At 37.9% G+C, this 26,753-nt stretch overlaps 1 protein-coding gene across 2 annotated transcripts in view; it reads right to left on the bottom strand.

The window, feature by feature from the left end:
* tmtc2b (transmembrane O-mannosyltransferase targeting cadherins 2b) overlaps nucleotides 1-26,753 on the bottom strand; it is a 115,262-nt gene that overhangs the window by 50,980 nt on the left and 37,529 nt on the right. The window contains exon 2 of one of the 2 annotated variants that reach the window (XM_063004796.1): nucleotides 2,858-3,434. In XM_063004796.1, the coding sequence (XP_062860866.1) occupies nucleotides 2,858-3,434 (577 nt within the window). The remainder of the gene's footprint in view (nucleotides 1-2,857; nucleotides 3,435-26,753) is intronic. The other variant, XM_063004797.1, reaches the window with a different exon arrangement.

The raw sequence follows: 26,753 nt of genomic DNA, 5'->3' as shown, positions 1-26,753 counted from the left end.
TTCATGTTGTTTTCAAGCTATTTTCATGTTCCATGTATTTTACTCTCCTGGTTTTGACCCTAGTTTGTGTATGATAATATTTTGCCTGCCTTGCTATGCATTATAAAAAGTGATTCCTGGTAAAGCACAAATAAAGTAATCAGCAATTGTATGCACTTGTAAACTTATACGCAGTTATTGCTGCCCTGAAATACAATACCATCATGTCTTTTTAGTTTTTGCATAAATTGTGTTTAGTTGGCTTGGTTACTGTGAGGATGCGAATATCCAGTGAGTTTGGTAGTAAGTTTGTATACGAGACAAAAGGAATAAAAAAAATGTAAAGTATTTTTAATCTTGTAGCTTAGAAGTAGGTAAATTAATTTTAATAAACTGGGCTTTTTTAAATTCTACATTACAAAATACTTTAATAAAGTGGCAACAGAAAGGTACCATAATTGGTAGTGCACTCATTTTAACATACATAATATAAAAAAACATATTATTTAAATATATTTACATTTTTTGTACAAAATATATTGAAGCAACAGAACTGCAGTTAATTAGATCTGTCTACACATAGCCTTCAGCAGACAATTGTAAATTTAGGAAGAGTTAGATCCACAGATGTACGAGTGCACGTCCACATGTGCACGCAAACACGCACCAGATTTAGCTTCCATGTGCAAACATGAAACTGCATCACCACATCCCAAGGCACTCATAACCTCAAGTCAAGGCTGTGCACATGTCTTACTTAATTTGTGCTCACTGACTGGGGTTCGGCAAAGTCACCGTGTCTCATGGGCGGATGTTAAGTGCTTCTGACAAGCCCTGATGGTCAGATGCTTGAAAAGAGAATTGTACTGCTATATAAAATTTATTTCTGTCCATTGATTTCAGTGAGTTTCAGCTATTTCCCCTCCCTCAGTTTCTCTGCAGAGTACACACACCCATGCACACACTCTTTTAAACTTATGATAGATCGCTGCACTAATCGCTTTCTCATGTAAAGAAAATACTTTAGCATTGCTGGTTGTCCTAAGAGGATCATCTATCTTCAGCACTTTGTACGCATTAAAAGAGCAGTTAAACAATTACAGAACATTATTAAGCCAGACTCAAATTTATTAGCTTGATTACTTTGGAAATGCTGAAATGATTGTGGGTTCATTAAACGCTACGTTTAATGAGAAAAATCACTCATCAAACTGTGTAAATAATAACAGTATCATGGTTCAGTGAAGCTTACAATTAAGGCATTCTGCCCGGCTATGAATTCACGATGAAAGTAAAACGTTGTAAGTTTGTTTTTTAGTTATTAGGATTTTAAAGTCATGATTTATGTTACATGCATGACAGGACAGGTAGTTACAGGTTATACACGATTCGTGCTTATTGACAATGAACAATTCAATAAAATAATTCTACAGGTGTACTTCTGTCACATTTGGAGGAATAACCTTGCATGAGTAACTTAAAAATGTGGCATAATGTGCTGCTTTTTTGAGACCTTCTTACCTGGTTCACATCCTTAGGCAGTCAGAAGATTGAACATGTCTGTCAGTAATCATGCCTCGATGTGTCTAGTGAATTTTACCCAGTTGTAAAATAAAGTTAGTTAATTGGTTGATTGGGGCGGCACGGTGGCTAAGTGGGTAGCACTGTCGCCTCCCCAGGTGGTGTGGTCCCGGTCCATTTTCTGTGGAGTTTGCATGTTCTCCCTGTGTCTGTGTGGGTTTCCTCTGGGAGCTCCGGTTTCCTCCCACATTCCAAAGACATACAAGTGAGGTGAATTAAAGATACAAAATTGTCCACGACTGTGTTTGACATTAAACTTGTGAACTGATGAATCTTGGGTAACGAGTAACTACTGTTTCTGTCATGAATGTAACCAAAGTGTAAAACATGACGTTAAAATCCAAATAAATAAATAAATCTACAGGTATACATTTATCACCTTGCATCTTCAAAATGTGGCATCGTGTGCCGTTTTTCTGCGACCTTCTAACCTGCCTCACATCATCAGACAGTCAGAACATTCAACAGATCTGTGAGTAATCAGCTTGGGTGTGGCTAGTAAATTCAACCCAACTGTGAATTAAGTTTAGTTAACTGGTTGATTAAGTAGCTATGGGAGCAATTACTTTTTCACACAGGGCCAGGAAGGGCTGTACAGCATTTTCCCCTCAATAAATGGGAACTTGGGTCTTTGTCTAATATTAAAAAGTAATTTTATGATCTAATATAAAACAAATTTGTTTAATTGTGATGAGCAATTTGCATCCATGACCTTTAACGGAAAGAAAAACAAAACAAAAGAAAAAAACATGACCCTGCTAGATAAGCTGTTGCAGCTCTCTTATGGGGATGTAACTTTTCAATTGTTGGGCATCCACACTACCTGCTGTTCCACCAACCAGCCAAACATGATCTATTTATGATTAAACAGAACAAAATTAAATCTTTTAGTGCCTTTTCTCATCAGTCCAAAAACATTTATGTACTGCGAACGGATTTCTGTTGCCGCTGTTTTAAATTGTGTTTTGTCAGATTTATTTTTGTGCTAACAAATCGAGTACAAAACGTTTATTTATTTATTTCTGTTTATGTATATTTTTATAGCCCACATATGAATGAAAAATCCCAGTTCACTTGTAGATCTCCCAGCTGAATACACTCAAGTTTTGCAAATGTCATCGTAATGAAAAGCAAATACACATACATACACGCCCAGCGGCTCTGTACAGAGATATCAGCTTTCTAGCAGTGGGTCACTGAGCATTCGTTCAGAGAGGAGGAGGAAGAGGAAATCATTTTCATGTGTCAGGAAAAAAAAAACAAAGCCGACCCTGGATAAACGTGATTTTGTGTTTACCTTATAGAAGATTCCTGGGAGCTGCTGTACCTTCATTCGGTGGAACACAAACACATCGTAAACAGCTGCCACTGCCAGCACTGTGATCCCCTGCTCCTTCCACAGCATGCTGCAGGCAGAGCACACCAGGCTCCCCACAAACCATGCCCAGCACTTATGCTGTGCCCCTTCTTTCCGCTGCACACAGTGGCCCACGTAGCACCATAAAGCCAGAAGGAAAAACAGCGCGGCACCCACGTCTGCCCGTCCCACGATGCCCGCCACGGCTTCAGTGTGGACAGGATGTGAGGCGAAGAGCAGCCCCGCTAACAGTCTCCAGCAGCCTGTACCCAGGAGCAGTCGTGCCAGGTGGGTGAAGAGGGCTGTGACTGCACAGTGCAGTGTCACATTGGTCAGGTGGTAGCCCCATGGTTCCAGTCCACCCACAGCATAGTTGAGACGGAAGGAGAGCGTGCAAAACGGACGATAGGACTTGTGACTTCCACTGTGGGTGAGCAAGGTGCCCCAGAAATCGTTGTAGAACACGTTTGTCCATGGTGTTTCAGGAAGCAGGTCCTGGTTGGTTTTGATTGCACGGCTGTGGAAGAAAAGAGAGAGAGAGAGAGAGCAATCAATGAAGGGTAAAATTATTGCCAAAAAGTCAGCTTTCCTGAATATTACATACTGTCCCAGTAAAATGGAAAAAAAAAAACCACACTTTCTGAGCAGATGCACAGCACAACATTAAAGCTTTGATCATATCATCAGGATATTAAGTGGTAGTCTGGTGGGTAGAGCTTAGGGCTATCAATTTTTGGTTCAGATCCAGGCTCTGCTATGCAGTCTCTGTTGGGCTCCTGAGCAAGACCCTTAAGTCTGTCTGCTCCAGAGGTGCTGTATAAAGGCTGACCCTGCGCTCTGACCCCAGCTTCCAAACAGGCTGGGATATGCAGAGAAAGAATTTCATTGTACTGTACACGTGTATATGTATATATGACATATAAAGGCCTTCTTCTTCTTTTAAAAATCACTTTTCCTTTACTAGAATTGACTAGTTTACTAGTTTTAATCATTGTTCCAAAATCACAGCTAACCTGCTTTTCAGGTGGGAGAAATGGCATTTTTTCTCAATCATAAAATAAATGCATTATTTACATCCATCAATAGCCACCTCAGGCACATTTGAGGTCAGGTGTGGCGTAGGGATTAGTAAGCAGCGTCCTCTAAGTGTGTTCAGCTGCCCAATAATATTGGATGAGCCTTTATCCAAAAATGCTTTGTGTTTCAGAGAATCCCCCATGCTTGCCTTTAGCTCTCAGGTTGGTAGTTGTAATTTAACTGCCAATATATGGAAAGTAAGTTTTTCTAATTACTATTTATATAGTAAATAGGGCAGTGGTAGCTTAGTGGTAAAGTACTGGACTAGTAATCAGAAGATTGTTGGTTCATGCCCAACCCCCACCAAAAAATGCCACTGTTGGGCCCCTGAGCAAGGCCCTAAACCCTCATTTGCTTAAATTGTATTCAGTAAAAATTGTGCTCTCAAAATGTTAGTACAAATAAAATGAAATATTTAATAAGTATATAAATTCATATTTACTATTTGTATTTATTTGAGAACCAGCTGTTCTGCTGAAAGAAAGACTAAACAATACCAGATTAGGCAACAGCTTTGGATCTAGGACTTGGTTGGTTATTCCAGGATTCAAAAGGCTGGAATCCCTTTGGTCACCAGTATGTCTTTAAAAAAAGAAACGGTTTATGCAACTTATTTGTATTCTTACACACCTACCTTTATGAAAAATCTATTTTTATACATTGAAATAAAAAAAATATTTGTATTTCTGAATGAATTCTACAGTTATACAGCTTAACAACATATATGATACAGTATAAAAGACATCCATCACAAAATAGTAAACAAAACATAAAAACTTAAACTGGATTCCATTAAATTCTGTCAATGTGTAAAAAACTGTGGTGATATGACAGCTAAAAAATCCTCTGTGCGTGACCATTGTGTTAAGGGGAAAACCACAGGATCTCAGTCAGCACACCTTTTTCTCAGTTAAAGTGTAAAAAACCCAGAGTGGACAGCCATGGACATTTATCACCCTGCAAACCTCTCTGAGCTGACAAGTCAGCCTGGCAGATCACTGATAGCACAGCCATGAACCTCCCATTCCTGCCAGAGGAGTGTGAAATGCAGAATAATTGTGTGTGGCTTTAGTAATGGAAGGATGAAGGTGTGGGTACTGAACGGTGACAGTGCGGGTACTGAGCTATCCAGATTTCTAAAGGTTATTCGTCTTTATCACCTGTGCCCTGGTCTCACCTTCGAGCTCGAGCAGCACATAAAACCAGGAAACAGAATGAAGGATAGTGGTGGAAGGTGGCAGGGCCACATCTATTACACCAGACAAATCTGACATCTTCATTACAGCTGAAGGATAACGCAATGTAGTGTGAAGTAAAATCAATGAAATGCTTAATGACCGCATTATAACAGGTTTAATAGGAGCAGAAGTGCCAGATAATGAATTAGTGCATCATTAATAGTCCTCTGGTCCTAAGAGAAGGTCAGAGGACAGAAGGCTGTACATACTTTATATTTAATATATTTCTTCTGTTTTTTACTTATATTTAAATATCGAAAAAAGAAAAAAATAATTATTGGCCCTTATTACATATAATATATTTAAATAACAACAAAAATCTCTATATAAAAAGGTAAACAGAAAGCGCTCTGTAAGATATGATGCTTTTGTGTTTAGCCTGTGCACAATGCGAGGTACCTAAAGAAATGTTTGTCCAAGGATTGTCTGAAAGAATTTAACCTGAGCACATCACTGCCCTCAAATCCATTCAACACCATTCAGTTAAACTGGAATGACTGGGAATGAAGGCAGCATCAATGCTGAACCAAGTACTCAATTACACATTCACACCACTAATTTGTTCTGCACTCTCCTTTAAAATTCATGCCATTATGCTTGGGAATTGTGCATCTTTTACCAGGTACAATTTCAGGAACAAAGCAAAGGGCACACAACAGAGTCAGCCTCCTCCCACGGGTGCTCGGTGATTGAGGACATGCACCACACCCTTAAGCAAAAAGAACTAGAGGTGAGCACAAAGACAGGGATTTCTATGCTGGCATAATATAGCATGGCTGAACCCGGAGCAAAGCTCAGTCAATCAAACTAGCACTGACCAGGAGGGTACTGAGGGAGGACGGAGCTGAGGAGGAAAAAGGAAACAAGGCAATTAAAAAACGAGCAGACGGAACGGGTGAGGGATATAAAGAGAGATCTGTCTGTCTTCCCAGTGGGCAGCACAGCACAACATGGGGAATATCTGCTCAGTATAGAAGCCATGACGAAAGGGCAAAAGCTGCAGGGCAGAACAGAAAGTGATGCCACTCGATGGATGCTCTAAACGCCACGAACACCCACTGGGGTCCATGCTGTCTGCTCTGGCTGCGCCAACTACTAACCACACACACATGCACACACTTTATCATTCATCTTCACCAGTCTTCACTGACCTTTGACGTGATGTCTCACAGTGAGTTCTACACTAACCCCGTGCCCTTACACAAGGTGACTGTGGGCACACAGTGGGAAAACTAGCCGTCGTCATTAGTCTCCTTTAGTGGTGTGTGCTAAAACATACAAGCCTGTAATTAAAATCTAGAACAAGGCGTGTGTGATAGCACACTTTCTGTGCCACGCTGCAATCAGTCCCCACGGCACTCGTAATTACCACAGGCAATTAAGATAGGGGCAGAAAAACAACAGATGCACACCCAGACAGCAAGCCCATGACAGAGACAAATAGAGGAACAGAACAAAAAACAAGAGAGAGAGAAAGAACAGATACAAGGAATTAAAATAGTACCAATATATCTTTTATAATGCCTTATTATACAACCGAAGAGCTGATTTGTTAATTCTTGATTTATTTTTAACTCCTCGCTGCATGGTGAACCAAAGATACAATATACTGTACATACGTAATTATGCAAATGTGCATTTTTAAAGCATTTTATTTATTTCCACTTGACTTCTTTGGGGGCGGCACGGTAGCTCGGTGGGTAGCACTGTTGCCTCACAGCAAGAAGGTCCTGTGTGGGTTTCCTCCCACAGTCCAAAAACATGCAGTCAGGTTAATTGGAGACACTGAATTGCCCTATAGGTGAATGGGTGTGTGTATATGTGTATGTGTGTGTGTATGTGTGTGTGCCCTGCAATGGACTGGCACCCCATCCAGGGTGTTACTGTGTGCCTTGTGCCCATTGAAAAGCTGGGATAGGCTCCAGCACCCCCCGGCGACCCTAATTGGATAAGCGGTTAAGAAAGTGAGTGAGTGAGTGACTGCTTTGGTGGACGTTCAAAATCTTTAATTTAACATAATAAACAAATAAAAGCATTACTTATAATGATTTGTATTTTATATTATAACCGCTATGATAAAGTAAAATAAATTATAAGTATGAAATTGATTTAATAGGTAAAAAGTAAATAATATGATAAGTAAAAAGAGGCAATGTTGTAGATGTGTTGCTTTTTAATAATAAAAAACCATAAAGTCTTTGGCATTTGATGCAAAATGAAGCACTTTGTCAGTTCAGACTTCATACTTTATAGAATTAATAAATTTTAGGTAACAAAAACTCATTCTTAATAAGTCTGTCCCAAAACAAAAGGTGAACTGGCAGCTCTAAATTGCTCCTAATCTGAATAAGAAAACTCTCGTCTGATGATTTCTAATTATTCTAATAATGTCTTCTGTTTAAATAATGTATTCTCTGATGTTATTGCCTAAATAACAATTACATTTGTTTTGAATAAATAATAAAGTAAAAAATCAGTGTATTTTATTTCTAGCAGCAGTGTCGCTTCAGAGTTTAATCAGATGCATCTAGCTGGCATGCTGCCCCGTTTTGCTGCCAGTATGAATTGTATCCACCTGCCACTTCCAGGAACAGATGAAGGGATACCAGCATACTGTTCATCACACTGTCAAAGAAAACTATTCTGTCAGAGCACCTCAGGTCAAGGGTAAGAAAAAAATGCAGAGTTTTAGCAGCGTTTGCAGGAAAAATCGAACAATACAGAGAGAGACTGAGCTAAGTAAGCAAAAGCTTCATGAAAACGAATGATCTTTCATCAAACACATCATTAACATTCCCTGCACAATGTAAAATCAGTCTACCCCTCCTTTGGCAGGCGTCCTTATCCCCCTCTTTGTTTATTCAACTATTGACCATTTCATTTCTATAAACCATTTGTCAAATTAAATCTTCATCTTGCCTTCTAAAGTGCTATAGAGAAGCAGGTTTTGCATTAACCGTGTCTGTGATGGACTCCCTGCCGCAGGCTAGAAATAACCAAAACCACTACCAGACCCAGGCTAAAACAAAAGCCAAGCTTAGCAGTTGCTATTCTGAAAAAAGGCTTGTTACAAATCACCTCATCACAATTATTTAAGCTAAATGTGATTAATCATGATGACCACAAATAACTGTCAGGTTCCACAATCCTATAAGACTAAAATCAGCCAAGACTTGAGGACCACACCCTAAAATGTGCATGTCAGTTTTGTAACAAATGTGCATTTCAAAGTCAGGGTCTGTCAGGCTGATGGTAGTTACTCATACAACACATACGCATAAGGGACTTCCATAAGCAACCAGTCTTTCATTACGGCCAGACGACTGGGTTGAAGTGTATCTGAAACAGCAAAGCGGACTCACAGGCAGCCGTGTTGAGTACACGCCACCGAAGGTCCCACCCATGGGACGACCGACAAGTTGTTGGGATGCTAAAATGTACCGATGCCAGAGGACATTAAGGCAACAGTTGAGCAGATTGTTGAAGAGTTCAATGTCGTCTTAAAGCATATATAGATGTAGTAAAAAAACAAAGCAGTTACCAATTATTTTCACTTCTTGACAATAATGTAAATATAATGGTACAGTGATCATAATAATAAATTAATAAGCTAAAAAAGACATTTTGGAACACACATTTATATCAGTGGTGCTTGTTCTGTACTGGAAAAAAATACTTCATCACTTCTATTCATGTCAGAAATTCAATAATATTTGAAATACTTGCATGGAAACACACACAGTGCTGCTGCTTATACAACAAAAACAGTGCAGTGTCATTTGTCAGTCAGTCACAGATTTTTAAAAGCAGATTCGTGTGGTATTGGAAACACGAGAAGGGAAAATAAGAAATAAAGAAAACCATCAAGCAGCACATAGCTGTACTGATTCCTTTTCCAGTCGGGAGAACATTCTTGGTGTGACCGCACACCTCCAGCCTCTGAGGGGACCGACTGGATCAACACAAAAAAACACAAAACCGTCTCTGCCACCCCGGATCAAGTCAGTGCTCCTATCTAAACCTGTTTACTTATCACTCTACACACATCATGACTGACACAGTCATTTCTGCTGAGCTGCCCTTGTGGAAATGAAGAGCGATGTCCAGATATTACTGCTGTAATGGAGCCCACTTTCCCCAGACCAAATGCAGCCTGCTCTGTGGTGGACACACAAACCCATAGTGGTGTAAATGGTAATTGACAACCTCAGTGTTTTAGACAACCACTTCCTGACTACATGCAAAACAAAGAAATGAGCTAAAAACAAAAGAAACCATAAAATGTGTCTGGCAAATAACATCAATGCATTATGTTTTCAACAGACAGAAAAATGAAGCCCTGCCAGAATCTGAGAAAGGATTTCTGCAAAGCTTGCATTTCCTAAAATATATTCTTTCACCCGGCAGCGACTGTCATTATGGTTCATTGTTAGCAGCATCCATCAAAGCCCAAGGGAGCCAAATCTGTGATTTCATTCTAATTAGGTTAATGTTGGTCTAATGGGTACACAATATGCACATATAATGTAGGAATAATAAGTGACCCTCCACTGGCTACCCTCACTTCACAGGCAACTACACCCGTATTCCTAATCTTGCTGGACAAAACTGAGCTTTATCTTCATCAGTCAATCACAGCATCACAACAGTTTAACCTAGGTAGTCATGGTAACTGTAAAACCCTGAAACATTAATATTCTTCAGTATTATTCTCATAACCATTGGTGCTAAGTGTTTTATTTAGACATTGTAGACAATAGCAGTTGTGTGGTAAGAACACCAGCTGCCATTTACATCTACCTGGGTTTGTCAGTCTGTCACAAATCTTAAAGAATTAGTCTGGTACTCTATTTAGACACCACGTCCATACCTTAGCAAGGCATACAAACTGCAATATCACTTCATTTTACTGGCACTTGTAATATAGATGTACAACCCCAGTTCTAAAAATATGGGACAATAAGGAAAATCTAAATGTAAACAGACAGCAATGATTTCCAATTTCATTTTAACCTGTATTCACTTAACAATAGCACAAAACCAAGACATTTAATATTTACTTTGTTGTATTTTGAAATACTAACATGTTTACGACTGTGATAAATCATAGTTCTTAGACATAGAATGTTGTAACACATGCAGAATGTGGCTTGGCATTGGCTTACTAAAAAAAGCAGGGATGTCCCTGAAAAAGGTGCATATGCTGCTTCAAACTCATGCAAAACCTCATCATTAACGGTGCCTTCACAGACGTGAAATTTACCAGTGCTGTTGATACCTACCCACCCCCATACTGTAACCATACCATAACAGACGCTAATTTTGGAAATTGTACTTTTTGGCCTATAAAAGACAACCTCTGTTATTTCCAAAAGCAATTGAACAGGTGGACTCGTCAGACCATAGCAGGTTTTCATTTTGCATGAGTTCATCTCAGACGGGCTTGAGCCCAAAGACATCAGCTGCTTTTCTGGATTTTGGTGATGTATTGCTTACGCTTTGCATACAGTAGAAGAATCTTAACTTGTATTTGCAGATGCAGCAAAAAAATGTTTTTACTGACGGATTCATTACAAATCATGCTGGTTCTTAATGCATTGCTGTGTGGGGATCAGAGGTTACAGGCTTTCAGTGTTGGTTTTCAGCCTTACCCTTCAAACACAGAGATTTATCTGGATTTTTCTATCTTAATAAAATGTGATGGACTTTAGATTGTAAAATCCCTTTTTTTTTTTTTAAATAGTATAATGAGAAATGTTCAGGACTGTTGAACTATTGGCTCAGGTAGAGCTAAATGAATTGTTGCTTGAGAGTCTTTAGCTAATGCTTTTTTATACCCACCCATGTGGGCATGAACTGTTACTTATTTACCTGTGAAAAAGTAGTGCATATACAAAAAAATGATCACATATATCTTATTCATGCTGTTTGGAAATAAAGGCCTATTAAAGACAGTTTACAAATAATTGTTTTCTTTGGGTTTGTTTGCACATTTCTTCATAGACCTCCAAGCCTCTATTCATATTCCAGAACTTTGCTTCTTGATGTTAACTACTTATCCAAGTTTATTTGTATTACGTTTTTAATTTTTGTATTATATTTAGTTACAATCATATTTTCTAATATTTTCCATTATATTTTATTAATCTGTCATAGACACATCAAATTCTGTAGAGCTAAGCATCTGTGGTGAGAGAATATTAAAATTTTGATGGTTACATGAATATTAGCAGGTACAGTTGATGTAATGATGTGATACACTGGGTGAAATGCACCAATGGCTTGACCACAGAAATACTCTCTGAGCACTACATGATGGTATTCTAAGTGTGCCATCATAGCAAATCATGAGAAGCACTGGCACTTATGTACTGTTTTTCCCTCTTGTCAACCATGGGTCAACACTCAGCTGCAGCTTCTGAAAGAGCCACAGTCATACTTAGTTAATACCAACCGAGAGGCACTCAGCTCTGGTCACTTGGTTTTGCTGCATGAGCTTTTGTCTACAGTTTCTTCCCGTGAGAATGCCTGCGGGTCGATAACAGAAAACTTTGCTCTCACCAGTGGTGCCTGTGAAGAACCCCTGACTACTGCTGCTTGATTCATGTAAAATAGACAAAAGCTTTGAAAATTCCAAGCATTTTTAAGCACAGGCACTCCATTATACAAACAGAACATGGTTATTACACCTGAGTATTCATGAGTTCTGTTATAAGGGCAGTATGTGGTTGCCTTCCACAGTAGGGTTCTTGAGGTAGAAAGGATTCGTCCAGTCCACAAACAGGTTGAATACTTTTATACAGGCTACAAAATGTCAACTTCATTTACATTTAAGATCAAACTAAAGGCAACTATTGAAATTAATATTTTATTCTACCTTTTATTTCATTCTATTTATGCAATAGTACCTTTTCATCAAAGCTTTTATGTATCAGTACATTTACTCAAATTTTAGGAAATTGTACCATTAGTAATTGGATTGTTAAATAGCACAATCTTCACTTTTACAGTTACTTTAGTCCTTTGTAAGTTGCATAACTTTACATTACTTTAAATAACCGATTTACTTTCTTCAGTTTTGGTAATTTATGATAATGATGTTAATAATAATAATGATTAAGGCTGATCAGGTGGCGCAGCGGTAAAAACACATGCTAGCACACCAGAGCTGGGATCTCGAATACATCGTATCGAATCTCAGCTTTGTCATCCGGCTGGGCTGACCGGCCACATGAACAACGATCGGCCTGTTGTTCATATAGGGGTGGGGTAGTAAGCCGGATAGGGACTCTTCACGACTGATGCAACTACGACCTCTGCTGGCTGATTGACAGCGCCTGCACAGAGATGGGGAAAGAGTGCAGATCAGGGTGTGTCTCTCTGTACACAAGGCTGATTCACATATATGCACTCGCCTAGTGTGGGTGACAAAATGCATACGGCTGCATACGGCTGCTGCCCACGTGTTGCCCACGGCTGCTCCTCAAATCAGAGCGAGGGTCGGCATTAGTGGAAAGGAAGCATGACGCAATCAGGCAATTAGACACGCTAAAAAGTCAGGAGAAAAAGGGGAGAAAAGGCATAAACAAAATATATAATAAAAAATGATTAAGAAATGTTAAAAATTACTTTTGCCATATAATTTCTTAAATAATTCTACTTTTACTAGAGTGGTTTTAAATAGTGATACTAAACAGTCTGCCTATTATATTCACTTCACATAACATGACAGGTTTCCTTATTAGAAATGAAAAAGCATCAGCATTTGATATAAAAATCATAGAATTTGATAGAATAGTGTACCTAAGGAGATAGCACACAGCTAGCAACTCATCATGCATTGAGGATAAGTACAATTTATTTAAGAAGGAAAAAGCATGTCTAATGTTTTAGAGGAAATAAACGTATTTCCTGTTGTGACCCGTATGGAAAAGGTCTCAGTGCATTGACGACAGTTAACAGAACTGAACCAGAAATGCATTCTCAGATAAGGAAAAGTCGATTTGTTTCTTGCTTCAAAGGTGATCTATGGGTTTGGCAGGTAATTAGTCAAAATGTCAGCCTCTGGGTGTAACAAATTTTGAAATGGAGAGAGTAAGAGAAACGTCAACCAGCCCTTAAGCCAATGCAAACACACACCAACACACACAAAGGACGGGTCAGGAGCTTTGTACTAAGTACAAACCAGCTCCTGCTACCATGAAATTAGCATTGTCGTGGCTGGATGTTGCTCATCTCAGTGCAATGAAAACAACATTACCAAGCTTTTGGAAGAGGGCATGGAGGTAGCAGAGAACTGAATAAAAATATATCAAGGACTATATTACATTTGCAATATAATTAGCGCACCACACTACTTATAAACTAGCACCTGCTCCATTATTTATATATGTAGAAATCCATTTTAATGGGAAAGAATCAACGTGACAGCAATAGGCTGACGACAAAAAGAAAGCATTTCTACATTAAGTCTAAAATAAATTAAAGCAAGCCTGAGAACATCACTTTATTTTTATTAGACTATGTCATATCTCAAGGGAGAAGTGTGCAAAGCTTTTAAGTCATTACTTAAACTAAATCTCTGTGGAAAAAAAATAAAGGTGCCGCAGCTAATGCATCCAGTTCAGTGCAGTCGTCTGTTGTCATGCTACTATAAGTCTACTCAAAGATCTTCATCTTCATCACAGTAAACAAAGAAATATGAGATATGCTCAGTGTTCATCCACTACTACACCACACTATCATCCAGTATCAAACAATCACCACATTAATTCTACATTCTGCTCCTCAAGCTGCTTTTCCTCCACATGCTTCGTGGTTATATTACATTACACAGGACAAGTTAGGTACGTTTTTTTGGCTAAATGGTTGTCATACTTGCAGGATAAAAAGCTGTTCCCTTCAGCACTGTAATATGAGTTATGTGTATTAGTGAGGAATGTTGCTGCAGGTTGTAACTCGGTTGCATCATTAACATTTCAGTAGAGAAGCCACAGGCATGATTGATGAACACGTCTCTCTCTCCTCCTCTGCTTTACTCTGGGCTGTTGGTATGCATACCAACTGGAGACCAATCAGCCCAGGAAAATAAAACAAATTATAAAATGAATAAAACAAATATCTTTAGTAGTCTCGCATGTGGAAACTGAGCAGCCTTTATCGTTCATTTAAAGTACTAACATTTTACTTCAGTCACTGTTCTGTGACTGTGCATTCACCAAAGTAATTTTTAAAATGGTTTAAGTATCAGTTGGTCTTCAAAAAAGGGGAAAATGATGGGAAGGTGATCAGCATGAGGCAGAAAGTAGCCCACAGAAATTGGGGCAATACATTCATATGTAGCTGGTAGTTTATGAATACCTTCAAAACCATGCAACTGTGTTATGTAGAATTTTATTATTATTATTTAATTACATATTTCTTATTGCCATAATCCCCAATCACACATCTGAACGGTTCAGAGTAAGAAATGGAGTCTGACAAGGATGTAACATCTCACAATGTCTGCTTAAAAGTGCTACAAGGAGGCTACAAGAGCTGGTTCGTCATATCGAGAAGGTGGCAAAGGAATAGAATATACTGATAAATGCAGCAAAAACAAAAGTGATGACAAACACACCATTATTATGATGGAAGGTAGAAGAGTGGACCAATGGGCTTGATCAGGATTAAACGGACAAATGAATAAAAATCGAAAGAAAACTTACATAAACTCATATAAAATGTTATTGTTATTCACAGTTTCATAAAAGTTTCAGTGCATAACTTTAAGTCTAATACTGTAATTATATCAGTTATCTGCCTCGGCGTTTGGTCTCAATCTTGTTTTTAACCTACAGTGGTTCAGTAAGTCTAAGCTTCTGAAATACAGGCTTAATAAGCCATTCATACTATGACCAATGCAAACAAAACTGAACCGCTTTCATAAAATCCAATTACTCGCTTCACATGCACTTCACAAATGATCCACATTGATGGCTGCTTATCCTCCACACCTAAAAGCAAATGTGATAGATCCAATCAATTAGCTTAATCTGCTAAATTTTTTATGCTCTGAGAATCCTCTTCACATTCACTGAACCTTTTTGTTATTCTGGAATGACCCCCTCTAAAAGGATAGCCCACGCACTGCCCCCCGCACAAAAGGAACTCTTTTGTCATGCTCAGCTGCCTTTGGCCAGGGGGCAATAAATCAGTTAGACTTTGTTCCTGCTTGGGTTGGAGGGTTGGAGCTTCTTCTTTTTCTGTGCAGAGACACACAGAGGGTCAGCAGTCTGTCCAGTTTAAGGTTTAAAAGCTTCTCCTGACCAACAGAAGGCTGCTTTATCATTCAGAGTCAAGCGGCAAAGCAGACAGCTGAATAATAAGAACAGGACTGATGAATGCGGCGGTCTGGCTGAGACGAACATGTGGCACAGAGATGGGAACGCAGATCCAGGGATCTGCTGGGGAGGAATACAGCTTTTACAAACAAAGATGTGACTAGATCTGCAGTGTCAGATAAAATATGCTGGTGTAAGCTCGGTGGTCCAGATTTGTTTTAGAACCCATGATTCTGATGTGTTGGTGTCACGTTTTAAAATGACAAAGTCAGGTTACATCAGAGGTTTTTAATCTGAGGGTTAAGACCCCACATGAGCTCATTAGAGATGTAAATGGGGATTTTTTATTTTTCTGTTTATATGGAGTTCTAGACAAATAAAACTACTTAAAACAAAGAAATACCAGTTTTAATAGCTTGAGCAATTTTTACACTTTGATGTTATCAAAGGTTCTAAGACAAAATTGACTAAATGCTAGGCTACATGTGATGTTCAGGACCAGAACTGGCATTAAATCTAAAGGAAAAACACAAGAACTCATACACAAACCCCAATAAATCATTTTTTACTTTGATAAATCTGAACTTAAATGTGTAAACCACAGTATTTTAATTGATGTACTCAAATGATCACTTTTGTTCTTTCTGTGCAGGCACCATCAAGATCAGCCAACAGAGGTCGTAATTCCATTAATTATAAGGGAATCCCTATCTGGCTTTTTAATATCCCACCCCTATCTGAACAACAGGCCAACTGTTGTTCATGTGGTTGCTCAGCCCAGCCGGCAGGCAGAGCTGAGACTCGATACGATGTATTTGAGATCTCAGCTTTGGTGTACCAGCGTGTGTTTTTACCGCTGCGCCACCTGAGCAGCTTAAATAAAACTTTTAAGCTAAAATTAAAATACTACTACTAAAAAATAAATGTGATGGACTGTGGAAATTTTGAGCCTTTAAAATGGGGTGTCTGGCAGATCAATAAAACACAAGAATACATTTTAGTTTGGTTGAAGTCTATGGGTAAATGAAGCATCTAAGACTACATGATATGTTTGGTTTAGCCACTGATTTAAATCTGGCAACCCAAACAAAGGGTTTTATATGGGTAGCAACCTCAGAGAGTTTGGTATGTTGATAACTACCTAGATTTCAATATCCAATTAGATAAAATATTAATTCATTAGTCTTTAGCTCACATTCAAGGTCTAGTCACATCAGTGCTTTTCCACACAACACTAAAATATTTGGAGCATAACAACTTTTTAGTTTGTGTTTTTAACTTGCTTTATTTGGCGTCGTTCTTTCCACTGAACATGCACAGACTCCAGCTCAAAGCCACGTGGCGGATGTTCTGCACTTGTGGGTTAGAATGGCTTCTCGCATGAGGCTCAGAGATTATTTATGAGGCATAAACAGGCTGCGCCAGACTATAGCAAAGCACAGTTTAGCCAAGACTCACAGCAGTTAAGAGTGTAACATTCAGTAGAGTAAATAGCAATTGATCAACATTTACCACAGCAAAACATCTTTACTGAAATATTAATGAAGCCGAGCTACAGTAACCCACACACCCACAGTACCAAATACAACAGGACATCTAAATCTGCTTACTGGTCGTTTTCACTGTTTCCAGAACTAGATGAAGTGAAACAGGGTCTTCTCATGTATCCTGACTACTGCTCGTACTTCTGATGTGCTGGATTGGATTCTGATTAGGCATCCCCGTCTCCAAGCACTGTTCAATCCATCACCACCTGAGCCAAGCTTGCAAATCAATTCTGGGAATGAAATTGCTCCTGAATGACTTAAAGATGGAATTCACTGTTTTTTTTCATTCTCCTAAAAGTGTATCTTCATCTCTGGACACACAATTTGCATTTTGAGTGAAAAGGAAATAGGGAAAGAAAAATAATAACCCTCTGTTAACTCCGCCATGAAAATGACAGACATAAAGAGGACAAAAAAATAAATGCTAACAAAAACTGAGGTTGACTTTGAGGGGCTTGACATTTCTTCAGCTTCACCCCTTGTCATGTTCTTATCTATCACATTTACAATTTTTGCACCCCTGGTAAAGATAAGTAAAAGGGGTTATTTGAACTCCCCCTTTTGGTGAATTATCTTAATCTCACACTAAACAATGAGAAAAATCCAACCTTTAAGTAAAGTCTCTTCCATGGCCATCTCAGTCACCTCAGCCCCATAGAGAACAAGCAAGATACAGAGCAAAGTGCCCAAGAGAGAGCCTAGGACCCTGGAAGACCCTGATCTCAAATTCCCTGCTCTGTATACTCCAACCGTATAAGATGTTTAATACAAAGACTAAATGCTGTTTTATTGGCAAATAATGTATTAAATGCAAGAAAATGCTAAAAACTGTGACATGTGGTTGTGTTACAAATAATTATTTCTCGATACAGGATACATTTACAACAATTAGAGATTTTTCTCATTTTCACTGTGAGATTATGCTAATTCTATAAAAGGTGCATTTCTTCAAATTCCTGTTTAATCATCCTTACCAGGGGTGCAAATAACTGGAACGGGGAATGTAAATGTTCTAATTAACACGTTCGTTTTGAGGACCTTGGCAAATATTATTTTTGCTTTCCTTAAGGTTGATACTGTGTAATACCGTCTTTGTTAATAAGCTAGCTGGAGCCTGAAGCATGTTCACATTAATTATGACAGCTCGCAGGGGATCCTTCACAGCACAGCATACAGTGATATCATTAGAAACAATCACACCAGTGCTGCCAGCGCAGATGCTTTTCTTTCAAAGGCATAATTTATACACTTGCTATTAGGGGTCCAGTTCCCAATTGAATCTACATATGCTGCCGGGCATGCATGGTGACCAGAGATCGAGGCAACATCTGACTCTTAATGGAAGGGACATGGGAGGTCCTCATGGAAAGTTCTCTCAAAGTGAGTGTAGACTCCACTGGTTCACTGTAAAAATCTACACTGGGAATAGCTAAAGATATGTTCAAAGCTGGATCAACATTTGAGATTTGAGTTTATATAAAATGATTAAAAGTATATTGTCACATTATTTAATATGTATCCAGGCCAATATATCTCATCTAAATACACACAATGTAATTTACTCTTGTACCTCTTGTAAACCTGATTATAAAAGAAATAATACAACAATACAATAAGATATAAGGTAAAAATAATTAGCTTTTTGCAGCATTGTGGATCATTGTTGCCTCATTTCTCTTGGCAATTTGTCTACCATTCTGCAAAATTATGAATGACTGAATGGACTAATGGACTTTTAAATGTTCAATTTCAAAATGTTTTCTATTAAATATTGTCTATGGGATTCTAGTCAAAAGATTACCTAGATTATCTTTTAATATGTATTGGTACATTGCTTAATTGATGTTTAATGTATAATGTCCAAGTGTCATGTGCAGAAAATCAGCCTCATGTATCTTGATGCTCCCACGTCCATACTCATATAGTGTGGGTATAATGTTTTTGGGATCATGTGCATATACAATGCTTCTTTTTCCAAAAGTAATAAGCTGGTTTGGCTTGTGTGCAAACTTTAATTGCTTTATTTTTAACATATTTCTGCTTGCTTATAAATGTATGCATTTTTGGTCAGATTTAAAAGTACAAGGTCAATATATGTGTGTAAATTTAAAGTGGACATATTAATTAAAAATATATTAAACAAGCGGTTGAATACTTGTTTTTGTAACAGCTTTTTAACTATTTTTGGCACCAAGTAAAAATATGGTACAGTTTACAACTTACAATATGGTAAGTGCTTAAAGCAAGAACTAAAAATGAAAGCCAATTCTACACTTTAATTGTGGCTCACCAATAGGCATTCAAATAACCTAATTACTCATAAGAATTATATACGTATATTTGTATATATCTACATATACATTATACACACAAGGATTTTGGTTAATTTTAAAAATAAAGGTCTGTTTTCCCACTTACAACTTGACATTCATTTAAATGATGCTAAAGTAATTGTGTTGCTGTTGCGTGACATGAGGAAGGAAAGTAAATCCATAAAAACTCAGAAATAAACACAAGTGCCACTTAAGTATTTTTTAAACCCTTTGTTTTGCACATGGTGTCAATTTGAATCTTTGTAAAGGAGCTCATTTACGCATTTCTGACTTTATAGTCTTTAACTTGCAGAAACCACACTACCATGAGAGTAAGCAGTTGTGCTTTACAACCTTTTGATTTTGCAACTGATTATTTTCCATTGCTTGGAGGAATACACAATAAGACACCAAACTTCTTTTACATCTACTAAACAACAGTATGAACCAAAAACATAACCACTGTTGTATGTATGTACAGACTCTCTGAGAACTTAGCAATGAATTTGGAAACAAACTTTCTCACTGCACTTTTTAAAGGGGAATAAACTGATCATACGGTTTTAATAAAGCTGAGCTTCCTGAGCCAGTATATGCATGCTTACAGCTGACCACACATAGGGGAACCCCATCAACCGCAGGCTACAGTTTTCTATTTACAGACACTCATCCTCCTCACTGCTTTAGATTGATGTGCCCAAATCTTTACCATCTTCACCATCTGCATAATGAGCTCCAGACTTGTAGCCTGATTCAAATCCCTGAGGAACAGATGGGTTCCATGGTACGCTACACACAACAATCCTTATCAAATCCCCAATGTAATGACATATTCCTGCACTGCATGTGAAAACTGCAACCAAATGTAATATATAGCGCACAACTGATCTGAGGGGGAAAAGTCCAAGATTTGTTGGATTGAAAGTAAATAAAATCCAGTTACCCTCTGAAGTAGCAGTTATCAGACTGATAAAAAATGCATGCAGTAAATTGTTGACGTCTACGCTTTTAAATAATATATGAGTGTCAGATAGAAGATAAAATGTTTAAATTTTGTCATTTTTACACATTTAAGTTTTATTTAACTAATTACATTATTTGCTGTATATTTGTCATTAATCAATTAAAGCTGAAAAAGGCAGAATCAAATATGTTGGTAATCAAACATGCAAAAATTCAAAGAATCAGAAGAGGAAAAAAATTGAAGAGGAGGAAATAGAATAATAATTAAAATGGCTAAATTAAAAAGTCAGGATCAGAAAGTGAAAAACTACAATCATGCAGTTAAAATCAGTGCCAGAATCAAGGAATCAAAATCTAAAGCAATATTTGGAATTTACAGTCAGAAAATAGCAAAAAGTCAAAATTAAAGAATGACAATAAGAGATCAAAAACCCAAGAGCTAGAATCAATTCAAATAGTCAAGATGAGCAATGTTTAGCTTCCTAAAGTCAGTGAGTAAGTTTATTTAACTTCTTTTTTCCAAAATGACTTCTTATATAATAATAATAATAGATGCTTGGGTGGCGTTGCAGTAAATTACGCTAGCATTGACCTGGATGTTGGCAACTAAATAACTGCTTACATCTGCAAACAGATCAGTTACAATTATAATTAAGGTTGTGCTAAAATTATTAAATACAAAGTAAAGCAGGTTTAGACTAAATGTATATGCATCCATGGATATAAAGCAAAACTACATTATATATTAATAATAATAATAATAATAATAACAATAATAATGTCATATTCCACTCAAAAGGCCTAAATGTACTCTTAAAAGATTGTATTTCCTTTTGGACATGAACCACTATCCAGAAGGAAACCATTTTCATCAAATATAGTGGTCCTTGATGTTTTCCCTCCTGCCTTACAGAGCATTTCCTGTTTGGCAAGAGCCTAATGCTTAAGTACATTTCATTTAACTTAGACCCAAAGTCTTAATCACATGAATGAGAAGCTGTTGGAGTTTTCCCAGAAGATATAACACATTAAATCCACAGTAACACTACTTTTATCACATGTTTAAATGTATTGCAAATTCACCATCATTAGCAATTTTACTTCGTTAAATTGAACTTGTGATCTTGCACAAATGAATTCACATCATGAAAAGCACAAATAAGTTGACCTCTGAGAGAAGCTTTGCATTACAGTATGTCCTACAGTGTATAGAGAAGTCACATGAAAGCTTTATACAATACTTTAAAGCCAACAATTAATAATTACATAAAAACAAGGTAAGATTCACAGTTAGTATCGCATTAGCTAAAATTACCAAAATTTAAGTGTCCAAAGTTAAATTTCCAATAGAAAAACATTAATGTGTAATGTATTTCACTTTGGTTCAGCTCAGTACAGTATTAAGGTCAGCTCAGTACAACAAACTAGTCAAATTCTCTATCAGTGATCCACACTTTGTCACGCCTGTTTCACAAAAAGTCACAAATTACAAGTTTCTAGTGTGACTGTGGCTTCACAAAGGTTCATTCATATTACTACGAGTTTAAAAAGTCATAAAACATTTCACAAGGTCTTAAAAAAAAAATCATAATTTTAACCCTTTAATATATTTTCACTAAAATACACCAATTCACATCTGTATTTTTCATAAAGGTTAAATAGTATTTTGTACTGGGTCCCCAGTCCTGCAGCAGTTTAAGAAATTACCCTGGTCCGGCCTCTACCATTACCAAACCCAACAGGCAGAGAAAACGTCTCCAACATGTGGGTGACACATCAAATAGAGTCTCGTTTAAACCAGAAATGCACAATTATAAGCACTTCACATAGATAAAGATTTATGAGCACGACGTATTTCATACTAGAAGAATAAAAGCGAAATGTGTATATATAACTCAGAAGAATAGAAGACATGTTTATGTCGAGTCTTTTTCTGTCCATGTGGCATTGTAAATAAAGCTCCAGATTTCGGCTCCATGACCCTAATTATGCATTTTTGTGGTTGCAACGAGGGTGCAGTGGATTGGAGAAACATGTCAAGCACAGTGCCACAAAAGCGCCATCATTTAACCAATGATTAAACCTTAGCCGTAAACATCGCCTTCAAACGCTCTTTCAAATAATGAACGTGGGAATCTTGACAGAAAGAAAATTCTGTTTGAGGATCACGGATGTTTAACCGCTAAAGGAAAACATGTACTGGTGAGAAATGGTTACGCTCATCAGATTTTAAAATACAGAAAATACTAAGAGTGATTTAGTCACCAAATGCTAATCCTTCTTTAGACAATCTGGAATAAATAAACCTTTCCAATCTGCAGCTGTTTTGGAGCAGATGTGCAAGCAGGAGAGTTGTGATCGCTTTACAAATGTCATAAGTTCTTATTTTTATTGTAGTTTTACATTTGTTTTCAGTTTCTGATTATTTTTAGGGTAACAGCAGTTTTAATTCCTAAAATAGATAGATTATAAAATTACAAAAGTGTCCTGTGCATTAAATATCCATAGATGTGCAATGACATAAACAGAGTGACAGATCATGCTTCATGAGTCTGTCCTGATAGTCTTGGTATTGACTCAGTGTGCAATGATGTCCCGGCACAGTGGAGATGAGTTATACAGTGAGATCGCTGTTGGTACAAATGATTTCCTGTATCGTTCCTTCTTACAGCGGAGCTAAATGAGTCTGTGACTGAAGGTGCTCCACTGTCTGACTAGAAGGTCATGGAGGGGGTGTGATGCATTGTCCAGTATGGAAATGAGTTTGTTTAAAGACCTCCTTTTGACCACCAACTCGAAACCTACATTCATTATTAAATATTATTATTATTATTATAGTACAACCAACCCTCCACCAAATTTCACAGTTGGTGCCTGACACTGTGACCTGTAGGCCTCTCCAGGTCTTAATCACGTGTTTGTGAATAATCACATAAAGAAACAACTGTGGCTCTCCAAAGATAATAAAGAACGAAGACTGGTAGAGAAAGATTACAAGGTGGTTCTAGGCGCTGTGATAAACTAGCGTGGCCCATGTGTGTTCCATTATTACTAAAGCTAATTTCGTCACACCCTTAGTGCCTCAAAAGAAAAAAGCAGACCCTGCGGCTTAAAAAATGTCCACTTAAACCGGCTTAAGCCCATTCATTAGCAGAGAGAGAGCTATTGAGTGCACAGGCACTTAAACCACATAAGCAACAAGGACAAAGAATGCTGACAGGTGTGAGATGGAAAGAAAAAAGAAGACAAAGAATAAGAGAATCTGGTCACAAGTGTGGGTACAGAAAGCTTTAAAAGCCTTTTCTTTTTTTTGCAGAGAGCATGCTGGTTAATTCATTATTTTACAACAAATTCACACAGAATAAAGCATTTTCCAGACAAAACACAAAATGCCCACATGAATGTCCACACAAGGGCCCACATGAATATTGTTAAGTCTCTCAGCGGGTCATTAAGATGTTTACATTGTCTCTGTGGCTGTCCAGTGAGAAATTCCACTCCTCACACACAAATGGGACTAATTAACAAAAGGAACAGGCTATGTTCAGACAGACAGCTCAGATAAAAAATAATATTTAGTATGTCTGAAAGATTTTCTGGAGTCTTTAAAACTTTAATGATGGACAGGACTTGAGATAATTACTAAAAAAAAAACAGGAATCAGTATCATCACGATGGAAATAGTTCAAGATGGCCAGCAGGCTGGAAGAGGTCAGTTTATATCCTGATACCAAAAAATGGTGTGCAGACTATCATATAATCTGCCTCATATCACACACCAGTAAAATTATGCTTAAGATTATTAGATCAATGAGGATTTAAATAACTGAGTGAAAAGACACTTCAGCAAAATGTGAAGAAGACATGAACTCCAGAACCCATGTTGCCCTGAGTCACCCTCTACTAGTTTACGCCATGTATCATGCATAAAAAAAATCTAAGAAATATGTAAGTAAGCTGGTTACATAAACACTTAAATACTGCCACTTTACCACACCTACTTGCGAATTTGAATCTCAGCTCTGCTAATGGCCAACCGGGCGCCTATACGAACAATAACTGACTTGTCTGGGGGAGGGTAGGCTGCAGGGATTCCTCATAACTGCTGCAAACACGGCCTCTGTTGGCTGATCGATGGCACCTGGTCAGATAAGGCATGTGCCAGTTACAGCCATCCTCGGTCAGGAGTCGAGGTCTGCAGCAGTAGAGGTAAATAAAAATATATGTCTCCTCATTTTACAGGATGAAGTCATAAAATGGCAAATGGATACATATACCTTACATTTACATTTTCTGCATTTAGCAGATGCTTTTATCCAATGCGACTTTCAGTACTGTGACGGTATGTTGTCTAAGCAATTGAGGGTTAAGGGCCTCGCTCAAGGGCCAACGGTGGCAACCTGGCAGGGGTGGGGCTTAAACCAGCGACCTTTTGATTACTAGTCCAGTACCGCTAGGCTACACCTGCTCTATATCTAAAGTATACTTGACTAGGGTCCAGATGGAAATTATTCAGATTGGTGCATACACACTTGTGATCTGTTTAAGAACCAATGTGAACATGAGAGAAAATGTACCAGAATAAGTGTTTGCTAAAATCTAAAATATCTTAATAGTTAAAAAAAAAAAACACTTATTTAGCAGATATGCTTACAAAATACATTCCCAACAGAATTTCTTCTAGGAATTCTCTCGTTGCTCATTTAAAAAGAGAACAGACTGGAACGCATCACCTTAAGATCAAAAGCTCAAACTGCCTGTTCTGAAGCATCCTGACAGCTGTGCTAACACGCTTCATCCAGTATTTCCTCCCTATCCGGCCTCTCCCTGCAGCCAGGTCACAGAGCACAGACAGGAAGTCTTCTCACCACTCTGTGTGTGTGTGTGTGTGTGTTTGTGTTTATTCGGGAGGAGATGTGGGTCATGCAGACAGGAAGGTGAAGAGGGCAGAGACATCACGCTTGTTCTTACATCATTTGTTTAGGATTGACATGTGGACCTTAAATTGATGAGCTGTCCAGATACTGGACACTAAACTACACAGAAGCCTGAAACAAGCATTAAGTCTGTACAGTTACCTTAAAATTTCATTATTATTCTTGTAATGTTATTTTACAAGATCTTGACTCCTTTTCTTATTAAAAAATACTAATAATGAATAGAAATTATCTTTGTAATGAAATCCTGGGGATACTGTGATGTCCATCTTTGCCAGGCCTGTAACATTTATTACATTGCTACCTAAATGCTATTATTTAAGGTAAAAGTATTCATTTTAGATAATCATAACTACTCATGACATTCAACAACAATAGATTTTTAGACATGACAAATAAAAATCTCTAAAAGTCTTTAAATCACTGTGCATCGTTTTAACTTTGCATTGTTTAAACATTGAATCTTGACGATAATTGGACTTTACAGCAAGACACTGATCCCAAACACACTTCCAAGTGAACCAAAACTTGGTTAAGAACTCAGTCCTGGAACATCCTGGAATGAGCTTCTCAGTCTCCAGATTTAAATCCCACAGAAAATCTGGTGGGAAATAAAAAAGCAGTTGCCTTTAAACCTGAATGAACTGGAAGATTTTGCACACGAATGGATGAAGATTCCACAAAAAAGGTGTCAGAGGTTTGTTAGCACTTATTGAAATTGCTTATTAGAGGTTATTTATATTATTTTTTAAACATGGGTTCAGTCCTAACCTCCAGGTTCTTTCTGTGAGAAGTAGGGATTTCCTGCATCAACTAGCATGGCTACTCTTTTAGTGCACTAAGAATGTATTCAAGACTTGTGCCTTGTGTTTCCAGGTGGCACCAGACTCATCCAAATGCAAAACAGTAAAAATGAATAAACAAATGAATGAATGAATGAATGAATGAAACACATCTTTCTATTAGCACTGTTCACAGTTTCCTGTAGTGTGACAGACTTCAGTGCACGTAAACCACACACACACTCATGTCAGCAGCCTGTTACCAGTGCTGACAGATGTGTGTGTGTTCGTGTGTCTGGAATCATTACAAGTGTGAGCCACGGGACTATGCTGTTTCATGTGGCATATACAACACAGACGTCCAAACCTTCGCTGCTTTAAATGAGATCCAACACATTCTTTAAAGCTGGCCTCCACCGTGATATGATTATCAATCCAAAGTTCACGTACTTTTAAATCAAATCCTATTCAGAATAAATTACCATTTCTGTAATCAAAAGTGGGAACACACATTCACTTCAACTGGCCCCCAAGCATGGAATGATGCCTGCTGGATTTTACCACTGATTGAGCTGTGCTTTATTTTTGTGGCAGCAAAAGCATGAATCAACTCAACCGCTAGTCCCAGGCAATACAGGTAGCCAAGATAAAAATCAGC

This window comes from Trichomycterus rosablanca, chromosome 11 (assembly GCF_030014385.1).
Source record: "Trichomycterus rosablanca isolate fTriRos1 chromosome 11, fTriRos1.hap1, whole genome shotgun sequence".
Classification (NCBI taxonomy): domain Eukaryota; kingdom Metazoa; phylum Chordata; class Actinopteri; order Siluriformes; family Trichomycteridae; genus Trichomycterus; species Trichomycterus rosablanca.
Note: the sequence above shows the minus strand (reverse complement) of the source record. Positions and strands in the feature narration are given on the sequence as shown.